General features: G+C 42.8%; 1 protein-coding gene across 2 annotated transcripts in view; it reads right to left on the reverse strand.

Annotated features, from left to right (window-relative positions):
- The window catches only part of SLC2A13 (solute carrier family 2 member 13), a 387,637-nt gene that overhangs the window by 256,569 nt on the left and 105,761 nt on the right, over positions 1-25,307 (reverse strand). For both annotated transcript variants that reach the window (XM_075016269.1, XM_075016277.1), the window contains exon 3: positions 2,379-2,587. In XM_075016269.1, the coding sequence (XP_074872370.1) occupies positions 2,379-2,587 (209 nt within the window). The remainder of the gene's footprint in view (positions 1-2,378; positions 2,588-25,307) is intronic.

Below are 25,307 nucleotides of genomic sequence, written 5' to 3' on the forward strand. Positions count from 1 at the left end.
GAAAGTAGAATATGCAAATGAGGTGCTGAATATGTAAATTTATGCCTCATTTACATTTTCAATTTGACTGATTTGAATACCTCTTTCGAAAGAGGAATGCAAGTGTAGACACACCCTCACTGTGTCTTCCTGAGGTTGAGAGAAAGAGAGAGAGAGAAAAAACTGAAAAAAGAGGAGATTCTGCGGCAGCCCCACACATGCATCATCCATGTGAATTCCAGTTATTGACTCTGCATGCGGAAAACAGAAATTTCTGCCAGGAGCCTGAATAAAATTTAAACATGCCTGGGCTTCATTCACAATATGTGCTTTGTTATACTGTATGTTTTATACCACTAGGAACTAGGAGTGAATATATGAGCACAAGCCACAATGCTTTTGGGTACTTTCAGCAGCTCACAGAATAATTTAAATAAGTGGACAGAGGCTTTTCCATTATTTGACTTTGTGAAATCTAACTAGGTCATTAACTTCCCATATTTTTCTAACAATCAGGCACTGCAAAAGCTGTAATCTGATTATGTCTTTAAAGTAAACAGTCACGTGATCAGACAAAGAATTTATCTAAAAAATTATTGCTTGACCTTGTATTTGCCAAATTTTTAAAACAGTGGTTTCAACCTTACCAGCTACTGAAAAACAAGCCCTGCCCCCCATCCCCAGATCATGAGCATGTTAAATAGGTTGGAGGATCCCCTATGGCAAGGAGCCTTGGACAGCTGCCTTTCTTGATATCTCCTAAGGCCAACCCTGCACTTGAGACACCCCTAAACCTGTCCTGTGACCTCCCCCCAGAGGTTATGGCCCCCCCCCAAGTTGAGAAACACTAATCTAGATAAGTTGATGGATTCCATGTACCTCTGAGTCCATACAGTGATACATGAGAACCAGAGTTTTAAACCACATAAAAAATTACAGCAGTTGAAATGGCTGCTTTGGAGTGGAATTTTCAAAAGTGTGTAAGTCATCCCAATAACACTTGCAGACCCACACCAAGTGCCAATGAACTGATTTATGCATTTCTGAAAATCCCAACCAAAATGTATGAGATTCCAAAAATACTTCAAACTGCTTAACCTGTGGCAGATGCCAAGCCAACAGCAACAAAGGAATTTAGTTATATACCATCAGAGGAGAAAAATGTAAATGCTACACTACTATTAGGAAATTCCTGTTATACTTCCTGCCATTTCTAAGTGGCAGATGTTTTCTCCGTAGTGATTCCAGAAGTAATTATTTCAAAGCTTTTGTCTTGTACTTTTTGCTCCCTTATATAACTACAGTAAACTCTTTCATCCACTGGGCCTGGGAGGTTGCCGGCTATTCAAATATTCTGGATAATAGAGAGGTATACCTAGCAATGCATAACACTAAAGAAAAACAAGATCAGATTTTAACAGACTAACAAAAACGTATGTAGAGTACTTTATTTACCAATGACAGTAGTATCGTGCATGGTAAACTTATACTATATATATTTGTATTTATTTTCATTATACTATGCTTATGGAAAATGTAACTAAATTACTTATGGTTAAAATGCTGATTATTTGAGAATTCTGGATGATAGAATGCCAGATATGAAAGTTTACTGTACTATTAATACTGTCCCTTAGTTGTCAACCACAGACAACGTAGAGGGGAAAAATAAGGAACCAATGGAACTGTTCACGTGCTTAGACTTAAACATGCCTGAGTATTTGCAGATCAGAGCCTAAAGAAGTAAAAGAAATACAAAGAATTTGAAGAACATGCTACATTCTAAAGGTAGAGCATAAAAAACTGCAAATGACTACTGCTAAAATCTTGTTAGTATTACACACGTCTAGTTCAGTAAGTCTTGCCAACAGTTGCTCACTAAGATTTTGATCAGCCAGGACATACGCTGTGGATAACTTCAGGCATTTGAGAAATTAACCCTCCTATCATTCCATGGCCTCTACTTTGTCCTCTTCCTACATCACTATCTCTTTTTCCAAAAATGATACATAAAATAGATACACTTCACTTTAGTATACATCTACTTCTCATCTGCATCTTAGAATATACAAATTATTAGTGAACTATGTGCCTTGTTTATTCCTTCTTTAAACATAAATATTATAGACATATATCAAAAAAGTAAAAGTGACAATGTAGACTCTTAAATTATAGCTACATTTTTATTCACTTTTTAAAAAAAAAAATCAGTGCTCCAGCTCCCATAATATTTACACCAGCATATTCAGTTCTACAGATGAATTTGTTTAGACTTAAATTGCCAGTATGGTAATTCTTGAAATATTTACAAGATCAGGAAAGGATAACATTAAATTATCACAATGTACAATTTCCTGTTATTTGTCTCCTACAGAGATGCCAAGAAATTTCTAACCTACCTGCTCCAACTTCTTTTTCTTCTTCTTCAATGTTGTTCTTGATACTATCATATTCCTCATCAATTGTCTGATTGCCACGTATCTGAGACAGAATTCGTCGTGCTTTCTGAGTCTGGCCTTTCTGAATCAGCCAGCGGGGGCTTTCAGGAAGAAACAGGAAGCCAAAAAACTGTATAATTGCTGGAACTGCTGAGAGGCCCAGCATGTACCTACAAACAAACAAAAATATCTTTAATTCAAACTGAAGAAATGCTCGCATTAATAGTGAGCTATGCCAGTGCTTCAGCTCCCATTAGCCACTTTCTGAAAACACATCATGCAGCTTAAATAACCAAAAGGATGAATGTATGGTTTATAAAAGCAGCTTCCAGGATTTTCCTATCAGAATCAAAAGGAATCTTGAAATGACTGTTCTGATGCTTAAGTATAACTTTGGTTTAAAAAGAAAAAAAATTCACTGCTAAGACAACTTTCAATTTTAGCTCTTTACCATACAATTACTCTACAACATATCTGCCTTTATGTCTGATGTCAGTTCTCAGCACCATCAAGAGAAGACTCAAAAATTTGTTCACAGTCATGCTGGAACAGCTTATCAAATGGGATCCCACAGGGATCAGTCCTGGGTTCAATACTATTCATTGTATTCATCAGTGATTTAAGTAATGGCATAGAGAACACACAAATTTGTGGACAATACTAAGCTGGGACGGGTTGCAAGTGTTTTGGAGGTTAGGGTTAAAATTCAAAATGATCTGCACAAACTGGAGAAATAGCCTGAAATAAACAGAATGAAATTCAATAAGCAAAAATGCAAAATACGCCAACAAGAAAGGAACAATCAGTTATGCACCTAAAAAATGGGAAACAGCCTAAAAAGGAGCACCACAGAAAGGCATCTGGGGGACACGGTGGATCACGAGCTAAATATTAATGAACAGTGCAACACTATTGGGAAAAAATACTAAACAATTCTGGGATGTGTTACAGGAGTGTTGTGAGCAAGATGTGACAAATAACTCTTCCACTTTAATCAGGTCTACGCGGCAATATTGTGTCCAGTTCTGGGTACCACAGTTCAGTAAAGGTGTGGACAAACTAGAGACTGAAGGTCTAGAAAACATGACATATGAGAAAAAATTGAAAATACTGGTGTGTTTAGTCTGGAGAACAGATGATTGACAGGAGACATAATAGTTTGCAAGTATATAAAAGGCTGTTACAAGAAGTGGGGATGAAAATTATTCTCCTTATCCTCAAAGGATAAGCCAAGGAGCAATGGGCTTAAATTGCAGAAACAGAGGTTTAGGTTAGACATTCGGAAAAACTTCTTGTCAGGATGGTTAGGCTCTGGAATAAATTGCCTGGGGAGGTTATGGAATCTCCATTATTGGAGGTTTTAAAAGTAGGTTAGACAAACACATGTCACGGATAGTCTCACTGGTGCTTGGTCTTGCCATAACTTCAGAGACTGCACTAGATGAGCTTTTGGGGTCCCTTCCAGTCCTATGATTCTAGACTGAGACTACAAGCACCCATGAAAACATAGTATTTACTTAGCATTAGTGAAAAATCAGAATGAACCTCACTGAAATCAATGCTCATTGATTTCAATCCTGATGGCTGACAGGAATGAGGCTGGAGGAAAAAGCTGGGATGTCCATAATCACGGTAACCAAGAGTCTTGGGTTGATATATAGCCCACGCAAGCACCTGAGGTATTTACAATATTGATTACTTTAGAACTTGGGTATGTCTCCTCTGTGAGAGGTGGGAGGGGAGGATATGAAAAGCAAATTTTAAGAGAAGAAAAGTGGTTACAGGGAAAGAGAGCAAATTCTGTTTTTGATACTCAAGTTAAAATAAAATCTTCCTCACCCTCCCATTGTCATATTGGATTTACAGGGCTCAAAAGTAACATACTTACTTTGTCAGTAAAGCTGGTATGAATCTAAATATACACAAGAATAAGGATTGATGGGGTAAACATTTACAATTTTCTGACTATATGCACAAATGCAACACAGATGAACTCCTTGTTACATGGGCGATCATGTGTCAATTAAAATGAAGTTTATTTCTGACTTTTGGCAAGCAGTTTGCTCACAAAAAAGTCTCGCTTAAAATGTCACAGTTGATAGGTCAGGCAAAGGCAGAAGTCCTCCACTTTTATGACCTCTCCGAAAAGATCTCAAACAGTAAAATGTCATTTGCCCATGTAACAAGGAGTTGATTTCTGACTTTTAGAAAACGTTTTGTCTCTTAAGTTCAGATTCTATTGAGCCCTATGAAAAGTCCTATGGAAAATAACAACATCCATATACCGAGTTTTTATTGACCATATCCAATATGCTGGTTGATCCAAAATTCTATGATCATCTTCAGGGTTATCATGGTTCAGATAACTAGTAAGGCTGCCAAATCTGTAACCCAGTAACGATTAAAGACTTTGTATCATGCCTTGCCCGGCCTAGCCAGGGATCTGAGAACAAAATACAGAAGGAAACTGACAGCATGGAGTACTAGGGTGACACTGCCTTCTGTGTGCTTGCTTATTTCTTTAAAAATAAAATGACAGATATGGGCAATAATAATGTATTTGTAAACAAGCATATTTATTTCAGTTTTACTCTTTTAAAAACCATGACATATTTCTAGCATACTACGCTGAAGAATTATATAAAATAAATGATCCAATCATACACAATTGTAGGAGTAGACATTTGTCTCAGCTGTAAAATGAATCCAGGCTATGCCACAATATCTAATCCTATAGCAGTTTTCCACCTATGCATAACTATCCTTCACAATATGTGCTCATTACAAAGTATTTCTACACATAGTTTTGTTTTGAATATACTCCAAAGCATCCCCATGTGTATACAGTTTATATAGTTTCCTGGTTTTTCAGACTAGCAATGAAAAAATCCAAAATAAAAGTTATTTAGCTTACAAAAAGTTATTTCACTTAAAATGTCACAGAAGGTCATGCAAAGGCAGAAGACTTCTTTCATGACCTATCTGAAAAAAAAAATCATAAACAGTAAAATGTCATTCCATTTTTATATTCAAAGTTTGATTTGTTTTAAAATTATGGATATTCCAAAAAGAGCATCCGGGAAGGTAACAGAGCATAATTTAAGTAATTTATTTTTAAATTAATCTTTTTATTATACGTGAGAACACAATTGTGAAGCATTGGAAGAAACCTGAAGACATCTGTGTATTTTACTTCAATTTGTCCTGGAACCACTCTAAATACAGCTAACACCTTGTTCATTTCATTAATTACCACAACTATACTAGCTGCAAAAATAATTCTACTAGATTGTTTATCCAGCAAAATTTATTGAAAAACTATCCTTGTACCTCTAACTGATTCCATGAATTAACAGAATTAACACTGATTATTTTAACTGTGCTTTCAAAACACATGTTCAGTCTTAAGATGCATGCTTTTACACCGGGGGTATAAAAATGTCATTCCTCAACATTTGATAAAGCACAGTACAAAGAGAGATGACCAAAGAAAGTGCCATGGGGGTGAAGAGGAGTGGGGAGAGTGGGAAAGAATTATTCAAACACTAAAATTTAAATTCAGTCCTCCTTCATTTAGGGTGCGTCTACACTTGCATTCCTCTTTCGAAAGAGGTATGCAAATGAGGTGAATCAAAAATGTTAATGAGGTATAAAATTGCTTATTTGGTATGTCATTTGCGTATTCTAATTTTGATTCTAATTAATTCTTCAACCACTTGACAAGACCTACTAGTAAGTTGTAGGTTTTAAAAGAGTGGAATATTACAATTATATATAATACATAACTGGTTTATTCCTTTAAATTACAAAGATCATGGCAGCACAGCAAATTTTCAACATGGTCTATGAGGCTTAGTCCTCTAGATTATAGACAGTAAGTACACAGTTCCTGTTTTGTCCACAATAAAGTGCTTTATTAATATAAACAGTATCCCTGAGTTCTATGTCTGTAATCACAATGGAGTATGGAAAGAAAGCCAAGAGGAAAAATGTCTGAGGAGCCAATAATATAACTCTACTGCAAACTGATTAGGTGCCAGGTTTGGAAATGGGAATAACTTTCAGTCTATGGCTATGTCTATGCTTACAAAAAACTTCAAAATGGCCATGCTAATGGCCAAATCGAAGAATACTAATGAGGTGCTGAAATGAATATTCAGCCGTCATTAGCATGCCGCTGGCCACGGCACTTCAAAAGTACTGCATTTCGCTTGCCCGCAGCTCATCTACATGAGGGTCCTTTTCAAAAGGACCCTGCAAACATCGAAATCCCCTTACTCCTATCAGCTGACAGGAATAAAGGGATTTCGATGTTTGCAGGTCCTTTCAAAAAGCATCCCCCGTGTAGATGAGCCGCAGGCGAGTGAAACACGGCACTTTCGAAGTGCAGTAGACAGCCGCATGCTAATGAGGTGCAGAATATTCATTTCAGTGCCTCAGTAGTATTCTTCAATTTGGCCATTAGCATGTAAGTGTAGACAACAGCCTATATTTGGTATATTACAGTACAGAAAAGTTCTAATGCAATTTTTAAAACATATATCTAATAAGCTAGCATTCAGAAATATATTTCTTTTCCATAGAGAGAATAGGACTTTGAATTTGAAACAAAATGATTAACAGAAATAAAAAAACAGCACGAAATTTAAAGCATCTTCTGTAACATTCTACATCCTCAGAGACGTATCTTATATTACTACTGAGTTGGCACCAGGAGAGTTTATAAACGTGAGAGGAGAGTCACATCAAATTGCTTTGTTTTGCTTTGTTTGTAATTTAATGCTCACCATTTGCAAGAGCATGTAGATACTAGGGAAGATATAGGTTAAACCTATCTAGTCCAGCACTCTCTGGTCTGGCAACGTCCATGCCTGGCATGCTTTTAGTTAGCTGGACTACCACTTATCATTGGTGTGGCCAAGTTTCCCATGGTCCCATAGTTTGTTTACAGCCACCAGTCCTGCCTTGTGGGTTACCCTGGGAAGGAGCAAGGCTAAGGGAGTAAACCCTGACAGAAAATCCGGAGGGGAGTCCTAAGACAGTTCTGTGCCAACTTCTGGCATTGACCCGGCAACTCCTGCAGCTGAGCTGGTACCAGACGTAGAGGTTATCCTCTCCTTTGGACTATATCAGTAAAGCCAAGAGGAGAACACTGGCATCTGGGCAGCCCAGGGTCCCAAAAAATTGCCCAGACTCGCGCCTGGAGATGTACTCCAGCATCGGTTAACAGCATTGAACCAACACGGGAGATAACAGATACCAGTTATAAGCTCTTGCTCGATTGGCATAGAGAACGAGCGCCAGGGGTTGCCTTCGACGGTGGGAGAGATCGTCGCATCTCACTGGACAGTCACCGCCCACCTCAAGCTGGGCAGCCCCCAGCCAGTAGGGTACTGTCCCGCCACAGTTCACCTGCCTCACTGGGTGCGTGAGGCTTAAGGTTCCCAAACCTGACAAGTGACTGAAATTTGAGCACCAGGCAAACCAATAAGAAAATCAACAAGAAAAGGAAACCATCAAAGTTTTAAGCTTGCTTGCTGGAATGTGAGGACCATGCTGACCGGTTTGACTGAAGATCTTCAGGACATCAGCAACACCCAAAAGACCTCTGTCATCAATGAGGAACTGAAGAGGCTCCAAGCTGACATTGCTGCTCTGCAGGAGACGCGACTCGCAGATTCGGGATCTCTAAAGGAAAAGGACTACACCTTTTTCTGGCAGAGTAAAGCCCAAGAAGAACCCAGGGAGCATGGTGTTGGCTTCGCCATCAGAAACACCTTTCTACAAATGGTGGAATTAGTCATGGGCGGATCAGAAAGACTCCTTCAGGTCATACTTCAAACTTGCGCCGGTCCTGTCCACCTGATCAGCACTTACGCTCCAACCCTGTACGCCGCACCGGAAGTAAAAGACAAGTTCTATGACGTGCTTAGTGTTGCCATAGCGCAAATACCTGCTCACGAACAACTGTACATTTTGGGTGACTTCAATGCAAGAGTTGGAGCCGATCGTGACTCATGGCCTTCCTGCTTCGGCCATTTCGGTGTGGGAAAAATGAATGAAAACAGACAGCATCTTCTCAAACTTTGCACGTACCACAATCTGTGCATCACAAACACATTATTCCAAACCAAGCCACAGCACAGAGTGTCATGGAGACACCCATGCTCAAAACACTGGCATCAACTAGACGTGGTCATCGCTAGACGTGATAACCTTAAAAATGTTCTTCTGACACACAGCTATCATAGTGCCGACTGCGATACAGACCACTCGCTAGATTGCTCCAAACTCAAGGTGATTCCCAAGAAGCTGTACCATTTTAAATCAACTGGAAGGCCCCGCACTGATGGCAGAAAGACAGCAAACTCAGAGAGAGTCGAAAAGTTCAGAGAGACCCTCAAGGAGACTCTGCACAGCAGCCCTGGGGTGCCGATGTGACATCCAGATGGCAGCATCTGAGGGATACAATTTACAACACAGCCTTGTCGGTGTTTGGAAGAAGAGCTGACTGGTTCGAAGCCAACTCCGATGAGATGATTCCAGTCATCGAAAAGAAGCGTGCTGCACTCCTGGAGTACAAACGCTCACCGAGCCAGAGTACCCAGCAAGCACTCAGAGCAGCCAGAAAAACAACAGAGCAGAAGGCCAGGCACTGTGCCAACAACTACTGGCTCGAGCTATGCAGCAGCATTCAGACCAGTGCTGACTTTGGTAATCTCAGGGGAATGTATGAGGGCATCAAGAAGGCATTAGGACCCACCCAGAACACTATGGCACCTCTGAAATCCAAATCTCGTGAAGTCATCGCTGACAAAGCCAAACAGATGGAGCGCTGGGTCAAGCACTACTCCGAACTGTACTCACGCGAGAACATTGTGGTTGATACAGCCCTTGATGCCGTCGAGCTCCTACCAGTAGTGGACGAACTGGATCAGGAACCAACTGTGGATAAACTGAAGAAAGCCATCGACAGCATTGCAGTAGGAAAGGCCCGGGGCCAGGATGGTATACCACCAGAGGTAATCAAGTGTGCCACAGACACCCTCCTGGAACCCCTACATCAGCTACTGTGCCTGTGCTGGAGAGAGGGAGAGGCTCCACAGGATATGCGCGATGCTAACATCGTAACCTTGCATAAGAACAAAGGAGACAGAACCGACTGCAACAATTACCATGGAATCTCCTTCCCAAGCATCACTGGTAAAGTGTTCGCTCACGTCATCCTCGGCAGACTCCAGAAGATTGCTGAGAGGGTGTATCCTGAATCAGAGTGCGGATTCCGCGCAGAGAGATCTACCGTTGACATGGTCTTCTCTCTGAGGCAGCTGCCTGAGAAATGCAGGGAGCAGAGGAAGCCACTCTATATTGCCTTTGTCGACCTGACCAAGGCCTTCGACTTGGTCAGCAGGGATGGACTGTTCAAACTGCTCCACAAGATAGGCTGTCCTCCACGGTTACTCAAGATGATCCAGTCTTTCCACAAAGACATGAGAGGAACCATCCAATATGAGGGCACAGTATCGGATGTTTTCAGCATCAGGAGCAGCGTCAAACAAGCATGCGTGCTTGCTCCGACATTGTTCGGGATCTTCTTTGCACTCCTCCTGAAGCACGCCTTTCGATCTTCAACAGAGGGCATCTTTTTGCACATAAGATCTGATGGGAAACTGTTTAATCTTGAAAGGCTGAAAGCTAAATCTAAGGCGTGGGAAGTGCTCATCAGAGATATGCTCTTCGCAGATGATGCTGCTGTCGTGTCAAACACAGAAGACCAGCTTCAGAAACTGCTGGATTGGGTCTCCAAAGCATGCAAGGACTTCGGGCTTTCAATCAGCCTAAAGAAGACAAATGTTATGGCTCAGGACATTGCTGAACCTCCATCAATCAGCACTGACAACTATACATTAGAGGTCGTCCACGAGTTCATTTATCTTGGGTCTACCATTAGTGACACCCTGTCATTGGAGTCTGAGCTAAATAGGAGGATCAGAAAAGCAGCCACAACTCTGTCCAGACTCAGCAAGAGAGTGTGGAATAACATCAAGTTGTACACTCACACCAAAATGCCAGTCTACAGAGCCTGCATCCTCAGCACCCTCCTTTACGGCAGTGAGTCTTGGACTCTGTACGCCCGCCAGGAAAAGAGACTGAACGTCTTCCACTTGCGCTGCCTCAGGCGCATCCTTGGAATATCGTGGAGGGACAGAGTGACCAACACCGCCTTCCTCGAGCAAGCGGGAATCCCAACCATGCACACCCTCCTCAGGCAGCGGTGGCTCCGCTGGCTTGGCCACGTCCACACGATGAATGATGGAAGGATCCTAAAAGACATCCTGTATGGTGAGCTAGCCTCTGGCAAAAGACCTCCCGGATGCCCCCAGTTGTGCTACAAAGATGTTTGCAAGAGGGACCTCAGGGAGGCAGACATCGAGCCAGACAGCTGGGAGCAGCTGGGAGACGATCGCAGCAGAGGGAGGCAGGATCTACACAAGGGCCTTCAGAAGGGTGAGATGAGGATCAGACAGCTAGCAGAGGAGAAGTGAGCCCACAGAAAGCACAGTAAGGACCTGCCAGACACCCATTACACATGCAACAGATGCAGTAGGGACCGTCACTCTCGTGTGGGCCTTCACAGTCACAGTCGACGCTGAAAACGATGATCCCAAATGGAACTATGAAGGGCACGATCCATAGTCTACATAGACTGAAGGATGCTACTACAATGCTACTACTACCAGTCCTGGCTCTCAGTGTTCTGTGCTGTTTTTCAGTTGTAAATTACTCCTAAATGTCTTCTAAGAGCCCAGTAAGCAGGGGAAGTGTTGGCAGCACTGCTAAACATTATTGACCTCCCATGGTCTGGCACAGATCAGATCCTGGGGCAGGGGACTAGACAGAGTCAACCTGTATTTTTATTAGCATTAGCAGGTTAAAAAATATTTAGATAAGTTGGATGTATTCAAGCCAAGAGGGCAATTCTGCCTAGGATATTTGAAGAACTAGATGAAACAATCTTGAAACACTTAAGCACTTATTGTTAAGAACTAGTGGAGGATGGACGAGGTCACAGAGGATTGGAGAAGGGCAAACATAGCACCTGATCTTTGAAATGGGGAATAAAGATGGCTGAGGAGTTCTTGAACCATCAGCCCAACTTTGAAACCTTGAATGTTACTGGAACAAAATTACTGTAAGCATCTAAGGATAATAGGGTTATAATCAATGGCCAGCACAAAGCTAGTTAAGCACTGCAACAGGCTTCCAAAGGGCAGTCACTGAAGGTTGCTAAGAATAAGTTAGATAAAAACTTGTAAGGGATGATCGAGGTAAGCTAGGTCCTGTGTCAGCACAGGGGACCATATTAGACGACATCTCGGAGTTCATTCCTGTTCTATATTTCTGTGATTGCGTAGGTATCTGGAAACCTCAATCAAAAGGTTATAACCCAATTATTTTTTGGAGTTGTACAAAATAATCAAGGACAGTCCCTGCTTCTCAGAGCCCAGAGTCTCATTTTTATACAGGGGAAAAAAAACTCAAACAGGTGAATGTTTCCTCATCCTCCCATCTGTCCCAATCAGATGCTTCTGCAATAAAAAATAAAAATATCAACTCTTGGGCCTTCTGTTGCCCCTTTATGCCAGTGTAGCTAAACAGGCACCACTGCCAGGTGCATCCACAATTATATCAGTGTAAAGATGCTTATGCCATTACAGTAAGTCTAATTTGGCAAAGCAGAAAAAGCTATATTGGTATAAATAGGGCTTTCACTGGCTTACTTAGTCTTTGCAAAAAAAATCCCTTTTACTAACAGCTATGCTAGTAAAATTTTAATGACGTCTGAGCATTTGAGTAAGAGCTGCGCCATGCATAACCTAGAGCTACTTAGCACCAACTTAAATAGACCTATAAGCATCATATTATTTATCAACTAAGCAGCTACTGTTTACTTCCACCTACTGACTGATCTCTAAACCACTAGTTTCACCTTCCAATACTGTTAATGTACTGCAATCTTCATATTGTCATTTTTGTCTAAGTAATACAAATATTTAAAAATATTTTAAAATATCAATGTTATTGGTTAGCAAAACTGATAACTGATGTTTTTGGTTTTTTTAGTTAGTTGGCAATTGTGAAAAAAATCATTTTGGATTAAACTGAAAACAATAGTTTTGAAATATTTTGGCACACACAAACGGGGGAAAAACCTTTGAGTCAAATAAAATGTTTTGCTTGATGCAAATACCAAATACTTCATGCTGAACAGTCATTAAAATATTTTTAACTCTTCAAAATAGAATTGGAATAAATTTTGAAGTGGGTCATTTCAAATAAATTTAAATCCATTTAACATCAAAACAAAACATTGGATTTTTCTTCTTTCAATGTTTGGAATTTTTTTGGACCCAAAGGCAAAAATCAACACAAACTTCAACTCCAAAATGATTTGATAATGATTAGCAGCAATCTGGAGTTGCCAACTTCCACACAGCAGTTACCACCCATTTTTCAACCATGATGCACTGCAACCAATTTCCCGAACTCCCAGCAGGGTTGTGAAGTAGCACTGCTCTCTCTGGCTACATCTACACGTGAAGCCAACATCGAAATAGCTTATTTCGATGTAGCAACGTCAACACGTCCTCCAGTGCTGGCAACGTCAACGTTCAACATCGACGTTGCACAGCACCACATCGAAATAGGCGTTGCGAGGGAACGTCTACACGCCACAGTAGCACACATCAAAATAAGGGTGCCAGGCACAGCTGCAGACAGGGTCACAGGGCGCACTCAACAGCAAGCCGCTCCCTTAAAGGGCCCCTCCCAGACACAGTTGCACTAAACAACACGAGATCCACAGAGCCGACAACTGGTTGCAGACCCTGTGCCTGCAGCATGGATCCCCAGCTGCAGCAGCAGCAGCCAGAAGCCCTGGGCTAAGGGCTGCTGCCTACGGTGACCATAGAGCCCCGCAGGGGCTGGAGAGAGAGCATCTCTCAACCCCTGAGCTGATGGCTGCCATGGCGGACCCCGCTATTTCGAAGTTGCGGGACGCGCAACGACTACACGGTCCCTACTTCGACGTTGAACGTCGAAGTAGGGCGCTATTCCTATCCCCTTATGGGGTTAGCGACTTCGATGTCTCGCCACCTAATGTCGAAGTTAACTTCGAAATAGCGCCCGGCGTGTGTAGCCGTGACGGGCGCTATTTCGAAGTTAGTGCCGCTACTTCGAAGTAGCGTGCACGTGTAGACACGGCTTCTGTTGAAGATACAGCAGCAACTGTGATGTGCTCCACTGACACCAGGAGCATTGTTGGAACATGCACAAAGTGATGTAATCACAATGGTTTAGGATTGTCAGTGTAACTTAAGTCAACTTAATTCTGTAATGTAGACATAGTCTAGGGTTCGTGGGTGGTTGTGGGGAGGAGGGAAGGAAGCATGGATAATCACTGCTTATGGAGCAACAGAGAAAAATTCAGGAAGGCAGTGTCTCTCACCTAGCCCAGAATGGATGCTATTGGGCTAAGGGAAAATTGCCAGAAGTAGTAATGAAAAAATTAAGGTTTAAGTAACATCAGATTTGTGTAAAGTCTTGGTTGTTTTAACTCTCTTCTCTGCTTCATTCACACCTCCTGATATGTATAAACAAGAACATCCAAGCGTTCTTTAACCTGTTATTTCCCAGTTTTGACTTGCATTCCTTCCCCTTGTTAATATTAATACCATTGAGTATATGGTCATAATTTAGCTTTTTGGTGAAGTCTGAAGCAAAACAGGCATTAAACTCAAGTTTCTTGATGCCATCAGTTATCAGCTCTCCCTTCCCTGCTAAGTAGAGGACCTACACTCTCCTTCACCTTTCTTTTACTCCTGATGTATTTATAGAACCTCTTCTTATTACCTTTTCCATCCCCTGCTCGAGGTAACTCATTTTGTTACATAACCTTTCTAATTCTGTCCCTGCATGTTTGTGCTATTCCTTTTATTTCCGTTTTGGTAGGACAATAGACATTTATATAATATATATTATTCACAAATAAATATCATCTTCTCCATAAATTAGAAAGAGTCCCCACTCTGAAAACCTTAGTCTTAACTGTGTGAGGCTTTTTTGGCATTATCCACTTCCACCAACTAGTTCCTAATGAAACACTGGGAAATGCATCCCAGAGATCGCAGGTATTTTCTGCCCTGATGAAAAGGTGTAGTGAGATTTACTTCTGATGAAACCCCAGACTTCTTTAACTCCTGGCAGCCAGAAAATACTTGTGATACCTGATCCAGTGACCTCTGTCTAAGCCAAGTTCATTAAGGGGGCTCAATTCCAGGTGTTAGGTAAAGAGCCATCTGCCTAATAACTAATATAATTTTGTCACGAATACTAGTAAGGTAAATGCTTTTACAATAAGTCATGCATTTAGAATCTCTCAAAAACTAAAAGGCAAAAGATGAAAAAACAAAGGCTTTTTTACCTTTTACTTCAGTTTAATAAATTTACATAGGAAAACAAACAGATAACTGACACCTGAAATCAATCGCAATAGTAGTTTGCACTTTAAAAAGGTCACTGTTCTGACTTACATTCAGCTGTACTCTGTTTTTCTGTCTATATTTCATTTAAATTTAAAAACAAACTCTCCAAACTGTAAAAACTAATTCTTCAGTTAGTGACAGAGGTTTTCCAAATATGCCTGCTCATTAGTTTATTTGCAGTGAACTGTAAGGTATGCAAAATGTTTAATTTAGCTGCATAATTATATAAAAATATAGCCCAGATAATAAGGCCTTTCATGCTTGTCATACAGATATCCTCACAGCATAAAAAAGCCCTTTATATTTGCTGTTCTTTTGTAGCTTTTATTTTTTTCCACAAATGAGCAGCTAACGCTTGATATAATCATAAGGGGAGTACAGGATCTAATCCAAGAGGTGACTATATCGAAGGCTATGATTATGCTACCAGGGTCAGTCTCAGGGCAGCAGCAGGGGGCCCTGCAACTCCCAGTCACTGTGTCAACTGTTGCAGGACCCTCATTCTGCATCAGAGCTTAGGCTCTCATTCTCTTATTGGTCCCATTTTTTCCCCCACATTCATTTTTAGTGAAGTTTGAACGAATCATGGGCTTCCGTGAAGTTCTGTTTACTACCTAGGACCTGCCCTTGTCTTTTACTAAAAATAACCATGGTCAAAATCTTAAGCTTAACTATTACTAAATTGCTCAGTAACAAAGGCAATAATGTAATTAAATTCAACATTTTGCGGGAGAGGAAAATACTGAAAAACCCACCATGGTAGGATTTAACTTTAGAAAGAGGAGCTATATAAATATGAGAAAGCTAGGTAGGCAGAAATGTAATGGAACATTCACTAAACTAGCATGCCTATAAATTGCATGGAATTGTTTAGAAACTACATAATAAAGGATCAGGGTATGTCTACACAGCAGCCTGTTTTCAAATAGAATATTCCAGAAGAGCTATTCTGGAATAATTTATTTAGAAATAATGCTCCTACACACAAAAATGCATTTTGAAATAGCACCTAGCTATTTTGAAATACAGCATCTACACATACAAAGAGCCTGTTTCAACATGAAGCCATTGGATGTACTATGGCTTATTTCGAAATAGGCGCTATTCCCTTTCTTAAAAGCACCTATTTCAACATAACTATTTGAAAACAGTATCAGAGGGGTAGCTGTGTTAGTCTGTGTCCACATCTGATGAAGTGAGTCTTTTCCCACGAAAGCTTATGCTCCAATAAATCTGTTAGTCTATAAGGTGCCACCAGACTTCTTGTTATTTCGAAATAGCCGCTACTGCTCATAGAATGAGGTTTACCCATTTCGAAATAAGATACAAGCAAAGCTATTTCAAAATTACTAACCTGTGGAGACCTACCCTCAAACAGAATACACAAGCATGAACACACGATCAAAATTTTAGGAAAAATTAAAAAAAAAAACAAAACAACAAATATTCCACCATGGCCACATAGGCTACGTCTACATGTGAAGCCTACATCGAAGTAGCTTATTTCGATGTAGCGACATCGAAACAGTCTATTTCAATGAATAACATCTACATGTCCTCCAGGGCTGGCAACGTCGACGTTGGGCAGCACCACATCGAAATAGGCGCTGCGAGGGAACGTCTACATGCCACAGTAGCACACATCGAAATAAGGGTGCCAGGCACAGCTGCAGACAGGGTCACAGGGCGCACTCAACAGCAAGCCGCTCCTTTAAAGGGCCCCTCCCAGACACAGTTGCACTAAACAACACGAGATCCACAGAGCCGACAACTGGTTGCAGACCCTGTGCCTGCAGCATGGATCCCCATCTGCAGCAGCAGCAGCCAGAAGCCCTGGGCTAAGGGCTGCTGCACACGGTGACCATAGAGCCCTGCTGGGGCTGGAGAGAGAGCGTCTCTCAACCCCTCAGCTGATGGCCGCCATGGAGGACCCCGCAATTTCGATGTTGCGGGATGCGCAACAACTACACGGTCCCTACTTCGACGTTGAACGTCGAAGTAGGGTGCTATTCCTAGCCCCTCATGGGGTTAGCGGCTTTGACGTCTCGCTGCTTAACGTTGATGTTAACATCGAAATAGCGCCCAACATGTGTTGCTGTGACGGGTGCTATTTCGAAGTTAGTGCCGCTACTTCGAAGTAGCGTGCATGTGTAGACACAGCTATTGAGTAAAAAAGACAGTTACAGGGGGAAAAAAAAAAAGCTTTAAAAATGGAAGTCTCATCCCACTGAGGAACATAGACATGAGCATATACTTTGGCTTTGGTGACTCAAATGTAAAAGCAAAGCTTAGAGGGCTAGAAAAGAATATGAAGACCAACAAGCAAAACACACAAAAACTAACAACAAAAAAATGTTTGAAGTGGGAAGCCTGCCAAACAATCAGTGGGGCCATAGGACCAACGTGCCAAAGATGTACTTAAGGAAGTCACAGCTGGTGTGGAGAAGATAACCGAGTTCTTTGTATAGGTCTTCACTGCTGAGGGTATGAGAGAGATTCCCACATACCTGAGCCATTGCCTTTTAAATGACAAATCTAAGGAAATGTTCCAGACTGGAGTGTCAATAGAGGAAGGTTTTAGAATATATTGATAAATTAAACAGTAAAAGTCCTCAAAACCAGACAGCATTTACCCAAGAGTTCTGCAAAAACAGATATGAAATTGAAGAACTACTAACGGTTCCATGAACATATCACTTTCAATCAGCCTCTGTACTGGCTCCAGAGGTGATCTTGTCAATTACAGGCTGGTAAATTTAACTTCAATCCCAGGCAAACTGGTTGAAACTACAGTAAAGAATGGCTTTATCAGATACACATATGGATACTGTAAACTAGGAGAAAAGTTAGCATGGCTCTTGTAAAGGGAAAATGTGCCTCATCAATCTGTTACAATTCTTTGACATGGTCAACAAGCACATGGACAAGGATAACCCAGCTGATGTGCAGTACTAGAACTTTCTGAAAACCTCTGATGACTTCTCTCACCAAAGGGTCTTACACAGTGGAGAGGGGTTAATAGCAGGGTGAATGTCCACCGTCTGGTCTCAGAAGAGTCCTGGGAGTGGAATTCAAGGCTGCCCTTGACTTTCCACCCTACATTCTGGGATGGCAATGGGGGGTCATTAGGGAACATGGTGATGAGGGCATGTGATTCACCACAGGCTGCAGTGGAGCTCTGTACTCCTTTACCAGGAACCACAGGAGCTCTGTTTCCTGCCTCATCAGCTTCACCACTTCCTTCTGGGTCTCCAGTTCATGCTGCGGGCTCTCCTTTCATCCTAATCAGCTCATTTGTCCTCCAGCATGATTCTCCTCCACACATTTAACGCGCCCTGTCCCTGTGGGCAGCTTTCATGTGCTCTAGGGACATGTCTTCCTGCGTGCGTTTTCTCCTGCAGATCTCTGCCAGTCTAACAGCTGGGGGCAGATGAGCGGTGGTCAAAAAGCCTGCTGCTGAGAACACTGCAACAGCACATAAGTGAAGGCCAGATATTAAGGAGATAAATTTGTCTATAGTAAATGTAACAACACACAAAGAAATATCATGAAAGAACCTTTGTGAAACACAATAGGGATGTCGTTCGTTGCAAGGACAAAATCTGGCTTTTAAGCATCCTCTGTGCAGCAGGCACTATGTCGAGATTTAATGGGACCTGCCTGACACAGTTTGCTTCCAGTCATGGTAAGGCACAGACCGGGGCGCATGCTTCAAAGCCTGTGATTGCAAAAGCAGTTTCTGCAGCTGTGCATGCTTGCATGTGGGAAGGGGCTTAGGGGCTGTGTTAGTGTCAGTCACCATGTGCTTCTCCTTCCCCTTTGCTGGGGCATTGAGCCTTTCCTCCAGGGGTAAGGGGAAAGAAAAGGAGGGGGGCGGGGCAAGCATGGCAGCATGGTTGTGCTGTTGGGGGTCTGCGTCTCTTGCAGTCACAGCGTGCTTCCACTCCCTGCTCTGCTGGAACTGTGAAAATTTCCCTTCACCTAGCAGCCTGGAGAAAGGCATGAGGTGGTCCAGGCATGATGGAACAGCTCGCGCTATCGTATAGAAGCTTAATATTCCTCCCCCTGATTTTTCTAGGCTGCAAAAAGAGACATTGTTCTGCTTCAGCTAAGAAAAATTGATAAGGAACGAATGCCAACTCAATGGGGGAACGGGGCAGGTCATTATGCTGCACTACTCTGTGGCCCCATGATTCCAGCCTGGCATGGAAAGGTGTTCTGTCGAGGAGCTCGAAATAAGGCAGGCCTCCCCAAAAGCCTCATAAGAATCAAAGATTACTGGTCTGAGAGCTTTATGGAGATGTGCAAGGAGGTTCCATGCTCCACCCCCAGCCAGATTAACAAGCTATGCTGGGGCCCCAGTTTGTGTGGGTATAGAACCCACCACAGACGACATCCAACTCCTTAACCCACTTGTAGCATTATCAAAAATCAGAACTTATTAGAAGTGCCCTACCCGCCAATATGGTCCAGCTACAAAACATCCTGAGTGGAGGGGATGTGATCCAATGTTACAAAAAGCCCCTGGCTGTTGGCAAGATCAGCTGCTCCATCTGCCTGCTGACCACTGTCCTCTTCCTCCTTTGCCTCATCCCTGTTGCCAGCAGCACTCCGAGGAATCTCGTCAGAGGTGTCCACAGACTGTTTGGAGACACTGGTTGGGTCACTCCCTAGAATCCCATCCTGCTGTTGAAAGAAGCAGCATGTTTGCTGTGATGACCCGGAACATCCATTTGCTTCCTTTGTTTTATGGTACACCTACCTGAACGCCTTTATTTTCATGCAACACTGCTGGGCATCTCTGGTGTATCCTTTCTCCTCTATGTCCTGAGAGATCTTTGTGCATATGTTTGTGTTTCTTTTGCTACTTCATAGTTTCCCAAAACAGATTCATCCCCCAACACAGCCATAAGGTCCTAGATCTCCTTCACACTCCGTGCTGGAGCTTGTCTGTGACCCTGAGAATTCTTGTGCAGACATGCTGCTGAGGTGTGCTGCCTGCTCTACTTGCCATGGTAGCCAAACAGGAAATGACATTCAAATGTTCCCAGGCTGCTTCTGGAATACCTGGAGAGCAGTGGAACTCAAAATGATGGCCAGACTGATCATGTTGGGGCACTGTGGGACACCACTAGGAGGCTAAGAATGTCGAATTTCATAGTGCTTCTGCACTACCCTAAGGTTAACCATACAAAGTAAAATTTGATGTTACTCCTCATGAAAAGTAGGAGTACAAAAGTTGACTTTAGGAGCCCTTAAAGTTGACAGAATGAACTCTCTAGTGTGGCCTGATTCCTTACTAATTTTACCTCAGTCACCTAAATTCAAATTAATCTCCTACTGTAAACAAAGCCATAGTAAAAACCGCTTATAATTCATTTGTGACTGTAAATGCCAAGAGAAAGGTACATAATCCAAAATAGACCAAAGCATTGGCTGGGAATTGAACCCAGGTCAACTGATAGGAACACAGTTATATTACACACACACCGCACCATACCTGGGATAGTGGTTAGTGTAACTGCATTCCTAGCAGTTGACCTGGGTTCAATTCCCAGCCAATACAAAAACCCAAAATGTTACTTTAAAACTTCTACCCAAAAAAAAGTGTGTGCATGTGTATGCATAGATAAAAATGTTGCAAGAAGTGTAATTCAGCAAAGGCTTCATAAACCACTTTTCTTCAGTTCAATAATGAAGCAGAACATTGAAGAATACGTATGTACCACTTCTAGATTAACTTTTTCTATGGTTCAAAGTTTGGTAAGCTATTTGTCCAGTAAATAAAAGCAGCAATTTCCTTTTCATGTTTATTGCAACAGTAATTCAAGCAACTAACAACAAAATATGTATTTTGCAAAAATCTCTCAAGACTGCTCCCAACAGACCTTTCAGATATCAAAACCACCCTGAGTTTTAAATCTAGGAAGAGAATGCTTAGGGGAGAAAAAGGACCATGTCACCCTAGCAAGTGCATCTTCCATCTCCTCCTGCTTAAATTTAGGAAGTCAGATCTGTAGAGCATGAAGACAGCAATACATTTTAATCCCGATTCTCCAAAAAAATTACCACTTTAATTTTAAGTTCTTTTCCATTGAAACATGGCATTTCCTCAAAACCAAAATATTATATCAGTTTTGGCTAAAATGTCATCATGGAGATTTCTCAGGATGGGGACAGGATTTCTTATCAACATATCACACACACGCATGTCCCAAGTTCAGAATAACCAACAAGTGGGTACTCAGGGGGCTCACTGGGAATATGGGAGAACCAGGTTCTGTCTCTCCTCCAAATTAGGCGGAGAGGTATTTAAATCTTAATAGTAAGGTGGAATGAAAAAACTGAGCTTTAAAAAATTATCCTCGAAAAACTGCAGACTGTGTGTGGGTTCAATACTTTGGTCGCTCACCTGGTATATGGGAGACACAGGTTTAAGACCCTCTCTGCCTAATTTGGAGCAAGGACTTAAACCTAGGTCTCCCACATAACAAAGTGAACGACCTAACCATAGGACTACTGGTAATTCTGGTGTGGGTGGCACTCTCTTGTGTATTTTCCACTAGGGTTTTAAAAGAGCTCACTTTCTTTCCACAAGCACACTAGGGCTACGTCTACACTAGCCCCAAACTTCGAAATGGCCACACAAATGGCCATTTCGAAGTTTACTAATTCAGCGCTTCATTAGCATGCAGGCGGCCGCGGCACTTCGAAATTGACGCACCTCGCCGCCGCGCGGCTCATCCCAACGGGGCTCTTTTTCGAAAGGACCCCGCCTAGTCATGGGAATAATGGGACTTCGAAGTAAGCATGTCCACAGAAAGTTGCCTTATAAATTCCTGATTAGACAAAGAGCAGACTGGTGGCAGGCATTTTATTTCCTGCTCTTCATTAAATTCTTGTGCCACCAGTTAAGCAATGTGATCAGAGAGGTCAAACATATCCACATACAGATACCTCCTAGGTCAATCCATGTGACTTATAATATGGATATGAAAACAGTGATGGTGGCTAATAAAACATCCCATTAGAAACGTCTACATATACTACAAACCTAAATTATAAAATTAACTACCTCTGATACTTTTAATACTCGAGCCATAAAATATCAAACAAAATGGTTTTTAAAGATGTATCATTTTCTTATCTATGGCTACAGAACTAAATGTCTTAGTAAATTATTTCAGATTATTTAAATGTGAGCCAAAAATAAAGTAACAAAGAATACAAATAGGAAGCCAGCATCACTACAGTATTGCTCGTGTACCTTAAAAGTGCAGGCTTCACAGGCCTGAAAGCATGCCCCAATCTATCCCTTACCAGCACTGGAATCGAACCGAGTCAAGCAGGTCCCTTAAGATTTCTGTGTAGTACCAGCTACACAGAGGACACTTAAAAGCCAGACCTTGTCCTTGCACATAACACACCCCTACTGCGTGCTACAGAGCATCTGTCATGCAATGCGTTTCTGTGTTATAAAACTTAGCTCATCTAGGCTACGTCTACACGTGAAGCCTACATCGAAATAGGCTATTTCGATGAATAACGTCTACACGTCCTCCAGGGCTGGCAACGTCGATGTTCAACTTCGACGTTGCGCGGCACCACATCGAAATAGGCGCTGCGAGGGAACGTCTACATGCCAAAGTAGCACACATCGAAATAAGGGTGCCAGGCACAGCTGCAGACAGGGTCACAGGGCGCACTCCACAGCAAGCCGCTCCCTTAAAGGGCCCCTCCCAGACACAGTTGCACTAAACAACACAAAATACACAGAGCTGACAACTGGTTGCAGACCCTGTGCCTGCAGCATGGATCCCCAGCTGCAGCAGCAGCAGCCAGAAGCCCTGGGCTAAGGGCTGCTGCCCACGGTGACCATAGAGCCCCGCAGGGGCTGGAGAGAGAGCGTCTCTCAACCCCTCAGCTGATGGTCGCCATGGCGGACCCCGCTATTTCGAAATTGCGGGACGCGCAACGACTACACGGTCCCTACTTCGACGTTGAACGTCGAAGTAGGGCGCTATTCCTCTCCCCTCATGGGGTTAGCGACTTTGACGTCTCACCGCCTAACGTCGAAGTTAACTTCGAAATAGCGCCCGGCACGCGTAGCCGTGACGGGCGCTATTTCGAAGTTAGTGCCACTACTTCGAAGTAGCGTGCACGTGTAGACACGGCTCTACAGTAAATGTATCTCCTAATGTCTCGCCATCACTTATGTTTTGTTGCAGTGTGCTCTACAGTGGACTCATTGACCACCGCTCTCCCCGCTACCAACTGTTAGACTGGCACTGATCCAAAAAAGAAAACAAATGTGGAAAAATATGCCGCCCACCGACAAGGCACCGTTAAAATGCATGGCAGAGAACCATGGTGGGAGAGAGCAGGGTGGATCAGGAAGACAGATCGGTAGAACAGGAGAGCACTCAGAGAGCATGAAGTCCATACCCTGGAGGAGACATTGCAGCTGATGAGGCAGCAGGCAAAGCTCCTAAGGTACCTGGTACAAGAGCACAGAGCCCCACTGCAGCCCACAATAAACAACATGCCCTCCTCTCTATGTTCCCTATCCACCCCCCATTGGAAGCCCAGAACGTGGGGGTGGGGGGAGTCAAGGACAGACTTGTGTTCCACTCCTAGGGATGCTTTTCATAGCTGACATTCCCCCTCTGTGATGGCAAAACTCTTCTTACCCTTGCTTACTTAGCCACGAAGCACCTGCCACGAATTCCTTTACAGTCCCCTGAACAAACATGATTAAGATCACAAAACAGTGTCTTTATTGCTTGTGTTGCATTGGGTGCGGGGGCAGGAAACAGTTTACAGGCCATCACACAGGGGGCACTTCCTTAAGAGCAACTGACATGACTGTCATGTCGCTGTCAGGTCATTCATAAAACTATTTTTTAAAGCATCCCTTACCTGTAGAGCCCTTGCTGCGCTCTCCTTATTGGCCTGGTGTCTGGCTGCTCAGATTACTGCCTATATCCTCACTGCCTCTACCCTCCAGGCTGGCATGAAATTCCCCCCCTTACTCTCACGTAAGTTATAGAGCACACAGAGACTGCCAGCACAAGGTGAATGTTGCTTTCTCTGAGGTCTAACCAAGTCAGGAGATTCTTGAATCTGGCTTTTAAATGGTCAAAGGCACATTCAATTACCATTCTGCTCTTGCTCAAACCTGTAACTGAACTGCTCCTTACTGCAGTACCGGCTGCCCTGGCATGGTTTCATGAGCCAAGGAAGCAAGCTGGATATCCAAGGATCACTACTAGCATCTCCATGACTCAAACAGTGATTTTTCTGGTCTTGGAAGAAAGTTCCATTCAGCAGGTTTGTGAACTGAATGAAATTACTAAAGATGCGTGCATCACGCACCTTTCCCAACCATCCCACATTAATGTTGGTGAAACGGCCCTTGTGATCCACCAATGCCTGCAACACCACGGAGAAGTACCTCTTGCAGTTTAGGAAGCTTGCTGCAAGGTGGTCTGGGGCCAAGATAAGGATGTTCATACCATTTATCTCCCCACCACAGTTAAAGGAACCCCATTGGAGGAACAACCATCCGCTATGTCCTGCACGTTTCCAAGAGTCACTGTCTTTCTTAGAAGTGCATTGATTACTTTTGATACCTAGATAACAGCAGCCCCTACTGCAGATTTGCCCACTCCGAACTGACTGCCCACTGACCCAGTGTTGCAAACTTCCACAGAGCTGCTGCCACTCACTTCTGAACTGTCAGAGCAGGTCTCTTCTTGGCATGCAGAGCTTCAGAGCGTGTGTGGGGGAAGCAATTTGTAAAGCATCAAGAGCAGTTAGTATTTCCCCATTTCTCCTCCCTTGTGTTTCACTTCACATACATCAGTGTCCCCCTCAGCCTTCATCACTCTCACAGCTGCTTCGCTTCTGCACACACCACAGCACAATGTTATGAGGTGCTCATAATACTTGCCACAACAGTTGAAGATGAACGGGCTCTGTGCTAGCCTTGCAACAGCATATACATGGATATAAAAAAAGAGCATGAATACACTTTCTGCTGTTGCTTTCCAAGGGGAGAGAGAGAGGAGAGAAGTACATTATGAGCACCAGAACCACTCGTGGCACTTTTCTGTCTTATCAGACACTGGGAGCTTACTCAACAATGCTAGGAGGGAGCATGCACTGTGGGAACCTATCCCACAGTTCCTTGATGACAAAGTAGAAACTGTCCACACTAATGGGGATGCACTCCATTGATTTCATATGCCAATATTAACATGCATCACCAGCTTTACAAAACTGGGTGCTACAAAACTGACCCTAACAAATGCAACCTAATTTCCTAGTGTGGACATACTTGCAG

Source organism: Carettochelys insculpta, chromosome 1 (assembly GCF_033958435.1).
Source record: "Carettochelys insculpta isolate YL-2023 chromosome 1, ASM3395843v1, whole genome shotgun sequence".
Taxonomy (NCBI): Eukaryota; Metazoa; Chordata; order Testudines; family Carettochelyidae; genus Carettochelys; species Carettochelys insculpta.